Genomic DNA, 17,288 nt, shown 5'->3' with positions numbered 1-17,288 from the left:
TGATATTCGCATTTTTAGGACGCCAATATCAAAGTCTAAGTATTCCCCTTAGCATCTTTGAGCCAACTTTCAGGAGATTAGGAAGATTTAGAAGCCAGTTGTTTCAGATTATCTCTTTTTAATTTGAACATCCCCGAGGGAATCAGACGACATCTCCGCACCCAACCCAGGATTCCCCGCGAGTCCAAGATGGAGGATCTTGCTGTGGAGGTGTGCGGTCAGAACGGCGCATTTTACACGGTAAAAACCGCTCTTTTCTTCCCATTTCCACGGATTTTTTGTGTGGAATAGTGTAACACATTACTTCTAGACAATGTTGACTCCAAAATCTGACCGAGTCATTCGCCGTTTTAGTAGCTTTTGTGATTTTTCATAAGGGGGATGGGTAGCAAAGCACAGGCGACTCTGACGTCCACCGGGATAGCAGAGCAAAGTCTCATAATTTCCTGATTATAAGATTCCACTTTTCTTTCCTCGTGGATTACCCAAAGTCTATGACATTTTCTCTAATCCCTTATGGATCTTAGCATTAAGTTTATTTTGTGCCCAAGAGTTTGAAATTTGCACATCCTTGCATAACTGTGAACATCATCATCACCATCGTGTTCTAGGAGACTGACAGCGACTGGTGTGTGTCCAAATATAACCGAATCTAAAAATACTAGCGTGGAAACCCTAGTAGAGTGTAACACCCTAGCCACAAGATCTAACGTCTAAAATGTTTATTCGTGGCTAAATGTTGTCAGCTACAGTCATTCTCAGGGCGTGTCACCACGTAGCCATGCCCTTTTGAGCCATCATTTGGCACGGGATGGAAAAATCATTTAAGATTCCATTTACAAAGAGACATTGCTTTGGAGTTTTGAATTTCACGTGTTGTGTGTACTAACACGTGATGTTGTGTAACAGTGGTTAGAATTCCATTCAGACTAATTACAGAAATTACAATCACAGAATATCCCTTTCTCTCATTTAGTTGTCGTCTTTTGTTATGTAGAATATAAACACAATGTGGCAATGTTTTGATTTTTTGTTGAGAACATGTCTAAGTTCAAGGTTTTCTAGATTATGATCAGCCTTTTCTGTTTTGGCCCAGTATTTGGACATGTACCAAAAATTATTGTTTATAGCACATACCACTCTCACTGTCCCAAGATATAGTCCATGACCACTTCATATTCATATTCATCAGACTGTAGATTGAAATTTTTAGGTACATTTGTCATAAATGAAAGTAATTCTTGTACTTTTAGTCAGTAAGATTAAGTATTGAAATATACACTGTACTAATTTTTTTACAAAATTCTTTGCGCTGGGCGCATGAACTTATGATGATGTCAGGTTCATTGCCATATTAAAAGCATTCTAATTACAGGTCATATGAGGACAGTAGTTGTTTCTGCTAGTTTATGATCAGTTGTATAACTTACTAGTATATTGTTTTGTTGCAAACTGATGGATCTTTGTTTTCATAATTTGGATGCCTAAAAGTACAAGCACTTTGTGTAGTTGACTACAAATGTAAGACTTCATGTTAAGAATTTGAAATCTATTAATTTTTTCTGGTAACGTAGATTATCTGAAATGAAATGTTTATGAAACAAAAAAATATGACACAGACACTGTAGTATGTTGCTGTTACCCATCTATATTTGCCAACTTATGCAAGCTACATATTGATTGTTGCGTAAAGTGCTTCAGCTGTTGTTCTCGTCATAATCATCATTAGGAGGTCCTTTAATGTTTTTCCAGCCTTCGCATGAAAGGGTGAACATACTCGAGTGTCGCATAATGATATGGAAGCAAAATCATGTGTAGAGATTTTTCACAACGACTTAATCAATAGCAGTGGAACAGAATACCACGAGTCATGACGCAACATCGTCTGTGACATTAATATTGTTTAGGTCTAGGGCTGCTTTAATTTTGCAACAAGGGACCTTGTGACGTCACATGCGTCTGTGTGTGTTTGTAAAGGAATCCTTTGTCGAAGACCATTGATTGCAACTGACTGATTGCCCCAGAGCAAATACCAGAGTAGATTTATGCTGTGCAGTGGATGATTGTGTCCACTGAAGACATTCTGCTAGAGTAGTAATACATGTTTGTCTGGACTATAGGAGAGATGGGACAGGCTGACAGAATACAGAATCATTGACATACCAGCTGTTGGTTTGCAATATGTAGCCAGTTGGCGGTTGAAGTCACATTGTCACTGCCTGTCCAAGCAACACCTATGGCCATTCCTATTCTAATCTCAGCACAAACCATAACATACACAGTAATAACAATATAGTCAACATCATTGAACAGTGTATAAGAATGATGTAATTGTTATTAGACATCTTGGCTGGTGTACACATAGTTGCCTTGATGACCAAATCACATCACTAATCATCTTTTGGAACATTTCACATGGAAACATTTGGTGTATAATGTAAATGTTGCTGACTTGCATTAAATTCTGTATGTTTTACCTCCTTGGTTTTACCTTTGTAGACTTCTATTCTAACTATAATGTTGTGGTTCAGGTATAACAATAATACTGTAATGAAACCTAAAGTAAAGAGCTCTTGGGCATCAAGAAATAGTTACCAGTATTCCTGTGCTCACAAGTAATCCTGCAGAATTGTCATGCTTACTTACATTACAAATACAAATCAATAACTCTTACTTGTAATTTTTCAGGCCTGCATAAGAGACATCCATGAAGAAGAGGTGACAGTAGCTTTTGAGAATGAGTAAGTATAACAATAATTAATATAAGAAGTCACAAGAACCTTTCAAATAATATTCTTGCAGCTTTCTTAAAGAGAAAAATGGTAAGGCCTCACCTAGTCCATCCTTGTAAAGCCCAGTAATATGTTTGAATTTACACCAAAAACACAGATTTTCAATCAGGACAAAATGAGACCCCTATCACTCAGTATCAGTCAAATTTAGTACATTAAGCTACATAGCCATAGGTTTTAAAACTGCCACAAATATGCTTTGATAGATAGGTGATTTTATGTTTGTATCATAAATGTAATTTGAAAAAAATTCCATTTATATGAAAAATTATGAGTATTATACCACTGTACACGTGTATTCTATAGATTCAGTTATTTTTGTGGGACTGGGAATGCAATTTTGTGGTAGGATTGGAAATAAGGTTTTGGAGATGTTTCCATGTACACAGTATAGTAGTAATACATCAGAAATGCATATTTGCTACGTCATGAATTTTCGGTGGAAGGTCGCCTGGAGAATAAAACATGCAAACATTTCAAAGGTTACAATGCCTTCTTCATACCTAGACAACTGTAAGAAGGAAGGTCAGTGACTTAGTTCCCATTGCGCGGTATTGACGTTGCCACACAAAAATCTAAGATAACGTCTTTGCCACTTTGAATGAGTGGGGCCAAAATGGGTTAGTGAATGTAAAGCCTCTGGCTCAATTTAGCCACTGGAGTGCATTCACTGGCTGTTTCCCATTTCTAGCATGTTCAGGTGATGATTGGAAATATAAATCTTGATGACAACAATCGCAGTTGTACGGAAATGTCTGCACAAATATAACATGGCAATAAATAAACTCCTTTAATTCAGTCATGGGTGTCCTTTAAAATTGTATAATGTATTGTAGAAAATTCAAAGTGTATGCTCGTTGAAAATGTGCCATCACCTTTTTTGTGTCCCACATTCAAGATCCAAACATCTGAGGAAATATTTAAAATTGACTGCAGAAGGTGGCCCATTTTCTTGGTTGCTTAGGGGCCTCTATTGTAATTTTTGACATGCCTGTTTTTCACTTGATACCACTGTTTTCAGAAAATGTTTATTATATTTTTCATTGTGCGTGTTTGGTACTATTTCCATGTTCTGTAAAACCCATAGGACAGGAAAATACAATCAAATAATATCCAGAAAAAGTGAAGAAAATATAAGATATACGGTTTGGACAATGTATATGAATTTATCTCCCCACCTATTGACAGCTGATGGCATAAGACTTTGATTATTGAATTCCTCACCCTTACACAAATACAGAACAGGTATTCATCCTTCAACCATCCAAACCCAGACTAGATCTGTCGTATAAGTATGAGCTATGCAGTCACAAATACCTCATAACAGACTATGGTTGACCTCTAGGTTCAAATATAGAATGTACATCCTTGGCTCCATAGCCTGTATGAATTCCAATCTTCCTCCAGGGGTCTGATTAGCAAAGTAATATCCCAACCTTTCTAGATCCTGACATGTGTAGGAGGAACTAGATTCCAAAATATTTTACACAGAATCACCACTAAGTCTTATTGCTATAGATCTAATGTCACAGACCCTGTTTATAGATGGCGAACATATGGTTATCACAATCATTGCTGTTGTTGTTGCATGCTTGGCTTCATAGTAGAGCAAAGCAAAATTCTAGTGGAGGAATGTAATGCTAAATACCTGGCTTGGACTCAGTACTGACTATTAGACCAATTACAGAATTGATGTAAAAGCTTAGATGCCATATGGCAGGATATCATGAGAAATGTGGAAACTACATATGTTCTCATGATCATGTATTTGCTGTTCTGTTATTACTATGAAGAGGAATTTGTTTATTTTTAGGGGGTTGTAATTTTGCAACGTTTCAAGCTTGCCAATAAAACGATATAAAAACAATAGTGATGTATGTACATAAAGAAAAACACATATTCCTGATGTTATAAATTTGCGATGGAGAGGTCACTGCAAGAATAGAACAACCACAAACACTTGGAATACTTGGGAAACAATAACTTGCCAACAAGTTACAATAATCCATACTCGTCTTTCTTACAGTGTCACTGACAAAAGATGGTGGATACCATCTGAAACATCAGATTTTTTTCTGACCGTTTCCAAAATCATATCCAGTTGTTTGAGTAACTTTTTGGCGTATCTTATTACCTCAGTGTCTAACTTTCATCGACGTATCCTCTTTACTTCCTTCCCAGCTGGCAGCCAGAACGCAAAGTTCCGTTCCAAGATGTGCGGCTCCCTTCAGCCCCCGTAGAAGATTACGAACCTCAGGAGGGAGATGAAGTAGAGGTACATGCTGTATGTGGAAAGTGATGACCCTCCGCTCAGTCTGCAAATTACTTTCTTTGGATTTTCAATTTTAAGGGCACAACGTTTAAATTAAAGGCCACTTGTAAAAAGGGACTGTAAATATCATCTCTGGTATTCTGTGAATTTCAAAAGCAATAATGAAACTACAGGAATGTTTATTTTTTTGCTTTGCTTTATTTCTGGTAGAGTTACCTGATTTTTTTTTTTAAAGTTCTGAGATTCACGCTGTTTTCCTAATTTCCAGTACAGTAGAAGCCATTTAATTGCACTCCCCATTCGTCAGCACATTTTGTGCAACTATCCGGATGGTGCAACAAAGCAAAGTTATTCAGGGGACTTTGGGATTCCGTGCAATTAACAGAAGTGAGCAGTTATCTCTTGTGCAATTAACTGGCTTCTACTGTATTGCTATTTGTACAGTATTTGTTCTGATATGTGACCCCACTTTGTGTTTCTCCTCAGGCTTTGGCAGAAACGAATGATGAGCCGTGTGGTTGGTGGCCCTGCAGGGTAAAAAGATGCAAGGGAGCCTTCTGTGTAGTAGAATACCTCGACCTGGAGGCAACGTTTAAGGACATTATAGACACAGGAAAAATCCGCCCGGCAAACAAAAAGTGAGTTCTTTTGTTGCCCCTGTGTACGTAGGTTTTCCTTTTCAGTGTGTGTTTGCTTGCTTTTGTGTCCATAGTTTGGCAGTAGATTGGTGGTTTCCACATGCTCATGCTGTCAGGGACACTGACAAGAAGTTATGTCAAAGGTCCCACAAAGGTCGAAGAAAATGTCTCATTTCCTGTCAATATATTGCTGGCAATATACGGTAAATCATAGAAGTTCAAAGGGATATCATCTTGCAGTAGGAGGGAAAAGAGGCATTTAAGTTCACTGCAGTTGTACAGTACTATACATGTTCTCGCCCATGAATCCACTTCGAATATTTCACCACTCAAAATGGTTAGTAATTCCACTGCTGTTGTTTCCTTCCAGCCCTCCATTGACCAAGGACTCCTTCCACAAGTGTACGATAGATGTGCCTGAAGACCTCAGGGAATGGTGAGTTATAGTAAATTGATTATTTTCGCAGGGATTTATGTAAGGGGAAAGGACGTTTTCTATAGTTCGGCAGTTTTACATTGGATTTGGAAACTCATATTCCGGATGTAATGAATTCCCACTTAAATAAAAACCAAAGTAACATACCCAAACTTAGTTTCTTTTTTATTCCTTAAAAACGATGTCAAGCTTGATTAATTTTTTGTGTGTGTCAGCTGTCCTCGACCACTGACCTATCTTTCCTCAGCAAACATTGGCAACTACAACCTTAGCACATACTAGTAGTAAGAGTTGAAAGGAATCCTAACATTCTGTTTTGTAATATTCTCCACAGTTGTCGAGTAGAAAGTAATCACAATGAGTTCAAGAGGGCCTTGAAGTTGACGGCAGGGTCCGTTGTGTTCAACACGGACCTGAACGCAATCGTAGTAATCTCCAATGATGAGGCGGCGGTAAAGAGAGCGCAGATTTTGAGTGACATGCACTTCCGTAGTCTACGAACAAAGCTCATGCTGGAGGCAAGGAAAAAGGAAGCACAGCAACAATTGGAGGTGAGGAGTTTGTGGTGTGGTGTCAGTGTTTTAGCCAGCCTGAAATATTTTTCCATCCCCTAGATTTTGATAGGGAATCTTAGGGGATCCTAGGTGGGTCTGGAGCATGCTCCCTGGAAAGATTTTGAAATCTTGACCCTCTGAATGTCTGATTGATATATTTACATGCCGATTTTTGTCTGTCACAGAGGACAGAATGAGCAAAATTTTTGTCCGTCCCCAGCTTCAAAATTCCGTCAAAGGGCGGAAGGTCGGGTGCTGGCTAGAACCCTGAACTTGCTTTATCCCTTTATTTTAGCCGTTCTCAAGTGATACACGTCACACCAGACTCTTACAATCAAGCTTTTTCACAATGTATCAATAGAGTATATCCTTCCCTTTCATTTTAAATGACTGCAACTTGTAATCAAATCTTTTTTTAAAGTACTAATTCCAGCTGTGACTCAATCGAAATAACAAAGCAAACTGTATGTTTGTCTGTCACAATAAGATAATACAGTTCTTTGTAAAGTATAGCATACTGCCAAGTGTAACTGACAGCTCCGCTGCTAAGCTGAGAATTGGAACCATGTATACAAAAAAAAACTTTTACCTGCCAACGCTGCTGCCTGAAGCCCCTGTCATGGCCGACAATGGCCTTGGAATTGTTGGGAGTTTTTACAAATCAAACTAGGAAAAGTCTTAATCCTCTTTGATGCAAGAGAAGCAAACTGGAGCTAGAATAGGATGGATTTCAGGCTACTCCCAACCTTGGTGGGAACTTTTTCGGAGCAAAGTTGTGTTTGTCACTTTGTGTGACTGTATTCAGTGCAATAATTATGAATATGTTTACACTCAAACATGGTGGTATGAACAAAAGCTATGCATAACATGAAAAGAGTGTGCTGCAAATGGAGCCTGAGAATGAAGATTTAATGCAGAGTCTTTGTCTTGCCCAGACCACTAAAGCCATGCAGCGGCAATGCCTGGAGGAGTTCTCAGTGCGGGAGGACCTGATGGGACTGGCTATCGGATCACACGGGGCCAACATCATGCAGGCTCGCAGACTCGAGGGGGTCACGGCCATCGAACTGGAAGAACAAACATGCACCTTTAAGATTTATGGAGAGGTGAGAATAACATGCACTTGTACTGTTGCTATTGTGTAGGGATTTGCATGTGTGTGTATGATTGTTTATGTTAGTGTCTCTGTGTGTGCGTGTTTGTATATGATTGTGTATGCACACGTGTGTTTGAGTGTATATCCGTGTATCCATGTTTGTTTTCACTGGAGAAGGAATGTTGTGGAAATCTTGCTGTAATTACTCTTGCAAAGACAAAGTTTCCTTTGCTTTTACAAGTACAAAAAGAGAGTGCAGAGAACTCAACAATAATCCAAACATAGACCAGCAGTCATGGAGTCTGATATGCTGTATATACAAAATACAATGTATGTTCCTATACTGTAACTTGCTTATGTTGAACTGGTCCAAACTTTACTTGTTACAGACAAAGGAGGCAGTACAGCAAGCAAGGAGAATGCTGGAGTATAAACAAGATGTTGTCCAAGTCCCAAGAAATCTCATAGGCAAGTTGGTATTTCTTTTGTATGTACGGCATGCAAAAGACTGGTGCAATGGCCAAGGTAGTGTTTTTACCATGTATTGGGAAGGTTGGTGGTTCAAACACTGGTTGGGTAATGCGAAAATTTAATAGATGGTACAATCAGCACTTACACTGTATGTGAAAGAGTATGGGAGTTGAACATACACACGGAAACAAAGCCCCTATACAATGAAAGGAACAAGAAGAACTTTAACTAACTTTAACCATGGCACACCAGGGCTCGAAATACTGGGTGCATGTGCACCCAGGCGCACCCAAAATTGGAGCTGTGCACCCAATTATTTTTTTGTGGGTGCACAGGGTGCACCCAAATATTTTCTTAGGTTGTGTATGTTAAGATATCAAAGTATACTAGTATATATCATATTCTTGACATCTAAGTGTTAGAAAGATAATAAGAATGTCAATCATGGTACTTGTTTAAGAATTTGATAGCTTGTAACTAAGTTTTATTACTATCTTATTACTTCAATTTAAAGTGGTGCACACACCCAATTTCTTAAGCTGGGTGCACCAGTGCACCTAATCCCAAAAATTAATTTCGAGCCATGCACACCAAGGGCCAGCCTGGCCTCCCCTGCCAGGCTGGGGGAATGTGTGTGCCAGACCCAACTTGAGGTGTACGACTCCATCACATCTCTACATGCCTGATGTGTCTGGATACAGAACCTCACACAATAAGCCAGTTCATGATTTGCATATGCTTTTGGTCAAAGGTAAAGGCCCCTGACAGTCCTTGCATTGTCCATACTTAATACAGGACTAGATGACTTTTGTTTATGTCTCAGGAGCCTTCACTTTTGAGAAACATGTATTTCCCACAGTGTATCATTGCACATATGCAATGCAAACTACGGACTCGTTTATATAAAGCTCTTAGCAAAGGTGTGTCAGTTTGTGTGTTTTCCTACACTTACTTCCAAATGCTAAGCATGTTGGGACACTGACAAGAAGTTAGGTCTAAGGTCCTGTAATTATAGGTTATCAGATTTCCTGCTATATGCATGTCTGTTGCCTTATGGGAGCCAATGGGAAAATGCATAGAAGCAGCAAGAAATTTTTAAAAAAATTCACAGACACTCCAGATATTTCATGGTGTATAATCTTTGATTTCTTATTTCCAAAAAGTATTTCAAGCCCCAATAGATGTGTACTACACTTTCAGGAATTCATTTTTCAACTCTTTTCCACAGGAAGAGTAATAGGCAAGAATGGTCGTATTATCCAGGAGATCGTGGACAAATCTGGGGTGGTCAGGGTGAAAATCGAGGGAGACAATGAGAAAGAACACACAGTACAGAGGGAGGAGGTAAGTTAGTTCTACCTATAACTTAGTATAAGTGCCCAATAGGGCTGGATACCGGTTCGGCCGGACCGGTTTTTACCGGTACAACATCCGAGAACCGAGTCCAAAAAAACGAAAGTCGTGAACCGTTTTTTTGGACCGGAAGGCTGAACAATTTCAAGAAATAAAAATTGTACTTAGACATCACAGTAGTACTCCGGCCATAGAATGGTAAAATAGCCATGAATCAAACTAACTTAGCCTACAATAAATTCATATTCATCCCATTGTGTACCTGTCAGCTCCATTTTAGGTCAACAATGACAATGTGCTAACGAAAAAACATCAAATTTTACCACGGCATGAGGCCGACTGACGAAGTGGATGCGTACGTACCGGAATTGAGTGGAAAATTCCTCAATTATTCTGGTAAATTTTCACCCAAACTGAAGAATCTGCACCCAGAAAAAATTACCATGGGACAAGCAACATTTCTTTCTTCTTCTGCACGTGTATTCAATCCATTTTTCCAGCTTTGAGGCGATTTGTGTGGTCTTGCAGGAAGAAATTTTAGCACTCGGCGAAAACAAACAGGCCGCCATCTTGGATTCTACACAAAACATCGCGGGTTCTCGCCAATTCTCGCGTCAAGTCTCACGAGAATGCAGGTTAAGCTTGCTCGCTAGATGGCGTTGTTTGATTTGCTGCAACGTGATTGGCTGCAAATTAAGCCACTATTTTGTACTTTTGCGCCATTTTCGACACAAGGGAACTTCTGAGGAGAGGGAAGTCATGTCAAAGCACAAAATAAGCAAAGTTTGCAGTGAATTATGTGTAGCATGTTCTCCAAATAAATATAAAACTGCTTTCAATCTCCTCTCTGCTTGTTAGTCACTGACAAAAAGGCATAAAAAGTACACTAATCTGAATATCGGTTTAATAAACTTTATTTAACATAAGATTACAAAGTAAGATATCAGCTATAGAGGATCAGGTTCAGGTCCGGACCTGAACCTAAACCTCTGGACTCGGACCTGGACTCGAACCTGATCAAGCCAAAGGGTATCAAGCCCTAGCTAGTACTAGTAGTGTAACATTTCTTCTGAACGTTGTGTCATATTTTCCTTTCATAAAAGGACAGGCCACCTGACAAGATACCACACAGTAAATGAATTCATTTTCATGGTAGACATGGAAAGGAAGCTTTCACTGTGTTTTAAGTTTTAACTGTTGTTTCCGCCTTGTTTACAAAGGAGTTTAAATCTCATATCATGATAAAGTGAAAATGGATTGTCTTGAAAGTGGCTACCTTGTGAACAAGAAAATACAGAAGAAACGTGTAATGTCTTGATTCACCCCCTAGCAATGAGGATGAAATTATCTCAAAGCAGAAAATGTAATGTGAAGGCATTTAAAATGATTGAATGTACATGATGTTATTTCTATGTATAAAACATACAAGATAAAAATGTGTAAAAGCAGGTGTAGTTTTATAAGTCTGCATCCCTCCTTGTCAGTCAAAGTACAGTAAATTCATTTATTTTCACGTGGACCTTATTTTGCCATAAATGGGAAAGGAGGTTTTTGCTGTGTTTTTACCTCATGTTTGAAACAATATTGCAGTAATACATTGGAAATACAAACTTTCACAATTTGCATTGGGGAGCTCGCCGCAAAAATTGGGTCTAAAACCACGGCAAACATTTCAAGATTTACAGTACTGTATGACTGACAGCCGAGGCAATGCAGAGAAAATTGTGGTTTTGGTGCTAAAATCGTTGTGACTATAAAACGTAAGTAGACTTATGTCCCAAACAGGGTTGTAGCCAGCGTCCGTCCTTCCGTCCTTTGACGAAATTTTGCAGGTGGGGCCTTAAAAAAATATTTGCCCATTCCGTCCCGTGACAGACAAAAATGGATATGTAAAAAAATTCAGCCCAAAACCCTTGTGTAATTTTTCACCAAAACAGATCGATGCTGTTGAACGGCTTACTCCAGACTAAAAATTTACAGCTCAAAATGCAGAAAATGGCATTTCAAAGGGTCTAGATTTCAAAATTATTTTTTGGAACGGCGCACTGTGCCTTCGGCGCTCAATAGGATTTCCATTCAAAGTCGAGGGGACGGAAAATGATTCAGGCTGGCCACAACCCTGGTCCCAAACCTGTGTACAGTGTAACTATTGTAAATGCGCTGTTTGTGATGTGAAGCCCTAAAAACCCACTTGACACCCTGTGTTGTGTGCAGGATCCATCAGCAAAGGATTCTGTTCCAGTAAGTAAAAACCAACCTTTATACTTTTCACATTTTCACACCTTTTGCAGTCCGCTTATGATTAAGGGCCACTCTTATGTCTGCCTTGTTTCACAGGAACATGTCCCCATGATCTTCATCGGAACGACAGAGCAGAACAGCAACGCCAAAATGTTGTTGGACTACCACCTCGCACATCTCAAGGTACATAACTGTTAATCTATCTATTGAGATTTACCTCAGATATGAAAGGATTGACATAACAGGTGACAATCGCCTTTTCAACATACTAATTGAATACCAGGCTGCAAGGTTTGATCCAATTATATTGAGATGGTCCTATGCCCTTTTTGATAAGTGGTGCGCCCTTAAGGGGCTTAAGGTTTAGTTCTCCTCAAACACACCTTCAACTGTTCAAAATGCCACCAAAGACTGAACAGATACAAAGTCTCATCCAATATTACCTATACACTTACGCTAACAGGGTGGTTTTGAGTACTTTCCTACTATTGTTAAGTGGTAGATGTTACCATATGTTGTATCTCATGCCATCATTGTGCAGTAAACTTATCTATATGACTAATTTTACAGGAAGCTGCCATATCTTTCGTTTTGTGCCATTAATTTGCAATACCGTTATCTGTATGACTGATTTTTCAGGAAGTTGAGCAGCTCCGCATTGAGAACCTACAGATCGCAGAAGAGCTCCGAAACGCAGGCGGGGGCGGCGGCACGTACTTCCCCCCTCCGCGCGAGCGTCGCTACAGCACGGACTACACGTCAGACACCACCGAGTCCACGTCCAGGGGCAGGGGTCAGATGTACGGCAGAGGGCGCGGCCGTGGGGGCAGCAGGGGGAGGGGACAGGGAGGAAGGGGGCGGCCCAGACGGTACCAGGGCAGCCGCAATGGTGAGTAGGATAGTATTGTAATTTACTGTCAATTCATATAATTCTACTGCCATATTTAAAAAAAAAAACTCTCAAGAGCGTCTTGACCACCTGGATAGCTGAGGTGTGCATTCCTTGGGGATCATTTAATCATGCTGCTTTTCTAGTAGATCTCGTTCAACTCACATTTTTTTCTTAGGGTGACTGGATATTTTACACCTAAGCATAGGCCTTGTTTAAAGCTATCTAATGAGGGTACCTCTACTATGATAATGAGTAGATTCATTCTGCTGTCGTGCTGGTTGCACAGATGGACATGACTCTCTCCCTCCATCCATCCCTATCCTCCATAGCCTTGGGCAGATTTTTAAAACCTTGGTTAATAATTGAATGTCCATATCTCTTGTAAATTTCTGCAGCTGTGTCTGAGAATGATCGCCGTCACCAAGACGAGCTCAGTGATTGGTCGTCCGCTGTAACAGAGGACAGCATGTCTGAAGCGAGTGGTGTACGCGGCAGCCGCTACTCCGGCAACCGTGGCAGGGGTGGCCGCCGTCCTCGCATTAACACTGAGCCTAACTTTGACCGCGAGGGTATGGCCATTTTTTAAGCAATCGGCATGTGTGGTCTGTTTGGTGATGTACTCTGGTCATGAAGTTGTATGTTATGAAGTTCCTATCAGGAATAGCTTGCATGAGATCTTGAGCCAAAGCAGAGCTTCTAAGATTGTTTAGGCTGTTTGTGTTCAAAGCATCCTATCTTATTTGCACTCTATGAATACTGTTACACCTGTATTGGTGGCCTGACCTCTGCATTGGGGGAGTGAACACCTCATTTAAGAAGGACACTGGGGCTACTCTGCCCTAGGTTGCTTACCAATTACAGAGTAGCAAATATGAGATAGTGCAGGCTGTTTTTGGTTTTCTGTATTGCACTACATGACTTTGCTTGACCTCTTAGGAATGATGTCATCTATAATTGCTTTTATTTCTTGTTACAGTTCGCCAAGGTGACAACCACAACCCTTTCGACGTGCTCAACCAGGACGAGAACGAAAACGGCGACGTTAACGGGCGTCCAAATCAGCGGCGTAACCGGGACCGCCGGCAGAACGATCGGCGGCGGCGTAACGACGAGGAGGACTCTGTGCTCGACACCGAGGGGGAAACGAACACGGAGCGGGGTAGGGGAACAAACGTGACATTGTATTCATACATTCAGCAGGGTAAGGGGAAGCCATCTGTGGGTCTGCACTATCTCTTCTGTTGATTTTGTTTTTCTTTTAAAGGCAAGGGCACTCTCCATGCAAACTACTTTTTGGTAACTTCAATAGACTAATCCCATACCTCTATCCACCATCAAAACATAGACAGGGTTGGACAAGTTTTCTAAAATTCACTTGTCCTATCGGGCAAGTACATAAAAAGATTTACTTGCCCAAACCAACTTATCACTTGCCCAAAATTTAAGAGACTTTTTTCTGTTAACATTGCCTCTAATTTTCTGTGTTGACCAATGTTTGATGCAAGTACATGTATATCAAAATCTCACTCATTGAAAAACCTTACTTGCCCGATGGGCACTTTCACGTGCCTGGGACAATCGGGCTAGTGGACTTGTGCAACCTTGATAGAAATGCAAAATAAAAACATAAAAATGCAAATATTTTACAACCACTCTCTCATTGGTTGAATTATTCATTCCTTTTCTCTCATTTGCTGAACTGCATATTGTGATTTGAAGAAATCTTAATTTTCAACACTACAAGATACCCCAAAAAACTGTTCATCCTCACTTCAAAAAGTCTCTAGCTGTAGAAAATGTTGCATGGCTTTTCCAAATGTGCCCTTGTCTTTGCCTGTTTTCTTTTGTTTCTGTTTTCTCCTTTACTCATTATTTTTGCAGTTTGTGCTTTGCTTTCATTAGCCTCATGCATGTGTGCTGGCATTGTCACATATATTATAAGAATGAAATTTATAAAAGTTTCGAAAACATTGTCTTAACACCTGTGTGTTATTAAAGAAAACTATCTTTATAATCTTGTGCATGTCAGAAGAAGTGTAAATTTCATGCACATCCTAACTGTTTTGTGTTGATTTAGTTATTTACGTACTGTATGTCATTTGCTAGACTAGTGTAATTCATGTGAACACACATCACCAACTGTTTACAAAGAGAAAATCATGCAGCATTATCGGTGATGGAAATTAAAGAAATTTCATGGTTTTCCTTTTTTTACCTATGTATAGCCTCTTTCAGCCAGCTTTTTTTTGCTCACTTTTCCTCTAACTCTGTCTTGTGTTGCTTCAGCTGCATTGTTTCGTTTACTGCTTCAATAGTTTGTGAGCTTTGTTTATAGAATGGACATATATACATACTGGGGAACACTTAAAAAACATTATCACAGTTATTCATTGTAGTGTAGCACAACACAATATGGCAAGCTTGAAGGTGAATTTTTGCAGTTAAAATTTGCTTACTGAGGTTGTGGTTGGGCTTTTTAAGTTGGTGGTGGAATAATTCAATTGAGAGGTGTTGGTTACAGTTAGCTACAGGCCATGGGAACAATACAAGGCATGCTCTTTCCTGAACCTTTATTGTCTCAACAGGACAGGTTCCATGAGTCCTGCTCAGATTCTGAGAGGGACTTGGGACATGTTCTGTTGAGTCAAGGGTTAATGAAGAGATGACTGTATTATTCCTGAGGCCTGTGCTAGCTTCTAAACGAAGGTTAAAATGGTATTGGCCAATGTCAAATGACAGAAAACAACTGCTGTCTCTCTGCGCCAGTTCCAGGGCGGAAAAAGAAGACCCCAGCCCACAACAACACTGACAGGATTGTGCCACGGAAGGATACAACAGCTCAATAATTGTGAGCCACTCTTTGATCCCAACTCGAGTTTTCTGTTTCTTGCCCACAAGGGACTTCTTTTTCTGACTTTTGGTCTGTCGCTCTCCAGGCTTTTGTAGAGTTGAGGCATTTCCTGTCGTGTAGACATCAGGCTAGCAAAGACTGTGTTGTGCTACATACTTCAGTCTTAGGTTTCACAGTTTGAACATTCTTTTCTCTCTGTAAAGATGTTTGTTTACTTCTGATCATTCACCTCTTTTTCTGTTATGTTGGAAATCTTCCTTTGGACTAGCTTGTTAAAGTTAGATTTACCCCGTTAAAAGTCTTTCTTTCGTCTTTCGTTACATACAAGTTATATTTACCCCGTTAAAAGTCTTTCTTTCGTCTTTTGTTACATACATGTAAGATACATGTAGAATCTTTGTGGTTATTTCATACATGTAATTTCATGGCAAGAACTTGTAGGGCACGCCGTAAATGTACCAATAAAAGTAGGTTCTTCTGTAGAGACATCCCTATATTTGACATACTGTTTTGTGCAATGAAAACTTTTACAAGTTGCGATACTGTTGTTTACACAAGCAGTTGACAGATGATACCTAGAAGTGTTTTGCTTCCTTGTCATGTTTTCACGTGAACATCATACTTAACTACACTACCAAGTAATTTTTTTTACTTTCTTTAATAGTGTTGCAAACTACTTTCTGTGTTGCATTAAGATGAAATGACAAGGATGTATTAACTTACAGAATTAGGCTCTTCTATTCCCAGCCATAATATTTCATTTCATTTATTTATTTATTTAACACAACAAAAAGGAGTAGCTCATATTACCCTGAAGATATCATAGCGGCCAAAAAGTTAAAGAAACATAGGCAGAGACAACAACACAGTTCAGCTAAAATTATGAAATTATTTATGCAACAAGAAGTAGTTCGTAACACCCTGAAGATAGAAGCCAAAGGGTTGAGGAAACATCCGCAGAGACAACCACATACATTGTAGTTGGTTGTGTAATAAAGAAATGTGTTAATTAGCTAACCTGTTGAAACTAATTACTCATGTTTTAATGTTTTTGTCTTTTTGTGCCTACAGAAGAGGCCAACAATAGCAGGGATGGTAACAAAGATAGCGCTGGGAAGAACCGCAGGAGACGGAACCGCCGGCGCCGCGAACGCCAGAACACTGTCATCTTCAACGAAAACGCCAAGAAAGAATCCCCTGAGGCTGCCACGGGCGACAGGGCCGAAGAAACCTCAGGGCACGAAACCGCAAAGTCTACGGACACCTCCAAGATGATTAGCGAAAACGAGGAGAAACCCGACGCGCCTAAGCAGCAGCGCCCGTCTCGATCCAAACGCGGCCCCAGGGGGAATAGACAGAGGGGAGGTAGCGAGAAAAGTGCAATAAACGGGGACGGGGGCCCAGGTATCCAGGAACACAGTCAGCAGTTAGTCAATGGGACTGCCTAAGAAAAAAAACTGTGAAAAATTCTATGCAGAGCTTTATTCAAGTGTCTTCAAATTATTGAAATTACCACTATATACTAGTCTGAATATGCATTATTACACTGGGTACTCGGTAGCAGAAGTGGAACTCAAGAAAACTTAGTCTTTTCTCTTTGAAGGGTAGTCAAGCAGCCATGTTAGGAGGAAGATAACTAGCAGTGGGGACTGTCCATATGTTAGTGAAGATGTTTTTCAGTCAGTCTTGGTG

At 39.9% G+C, this 17,288-nt stretch overlaps 1 protein-coding gene across 1 annotated transcript in view; it reads left to right on the top strand.

Moving 5' to 3' along the window:
• Positions 1-14: 14 nt before the first annotated feature.
• Positions 15-17,288, top strand: part of LOC118426892 (fragile X mental retardation syndrome-related protein 1-like) — a gene marked incomplete in the record, with an annotated part of 19,325 nt that continues 2,051 nt past the window's right edge. Inside the window, 15 exon segments of the mRNA XM_035836485.1 lie at positions 15-240; positions 2,689-2,741; positions 4,974-5,076; positions 5,551-5,702; positions 6,073-6,138; positions 6,473-6,689; positions 7,628-7,798; positions 8,178-8,256; positions 9,488-9,603; positions 11,827-11,853; positions 11,950-12,036; positions 12,493-12,742; positions 13,141-13,314; positions 13,722-13,946; positions 16,668-17,279. Of these exon segments, the coding sequence (XP_035692378.1) occupies positions 190-240; positions 2,689-2,741; positions 4,974-5,076; positions 5,551-5,702; positions 6,073-6,138; positions 6,473-6,689; positions 7,628-7,798; positions 8,178-8,256; positions 9,488-9,603; positions 11,827-11,853; positions 11,950-12,036; positions 12,493-12,742; positions 13,141-13,314; positions 13,722-13,946; positions 16,668-17,044 (2,148 nt within the window).

This window comes from Branchiostoma floridae, chromosome 12, assembly GCF_000003815.2.
Source record: "Branchiostoma floridae strain S238N-H82 chromosome 12, Bfl_VNyyK, whole genome shotgun sequence".
In the NCBI taxonomy this organism is placed as follows: domain Eukaryota; kingdom Metazoa; phylum Chordata; class Leptocardii; order Amphioxiformes; family Branchiostomatidae; genus Branchiostoma; species Branchiostoma floridae.
The sequence above is the reverse complement of the archived record's forward strand: the minus strand, read 5'-3'. Positions and strand labels throughout refer to the sequence as shown.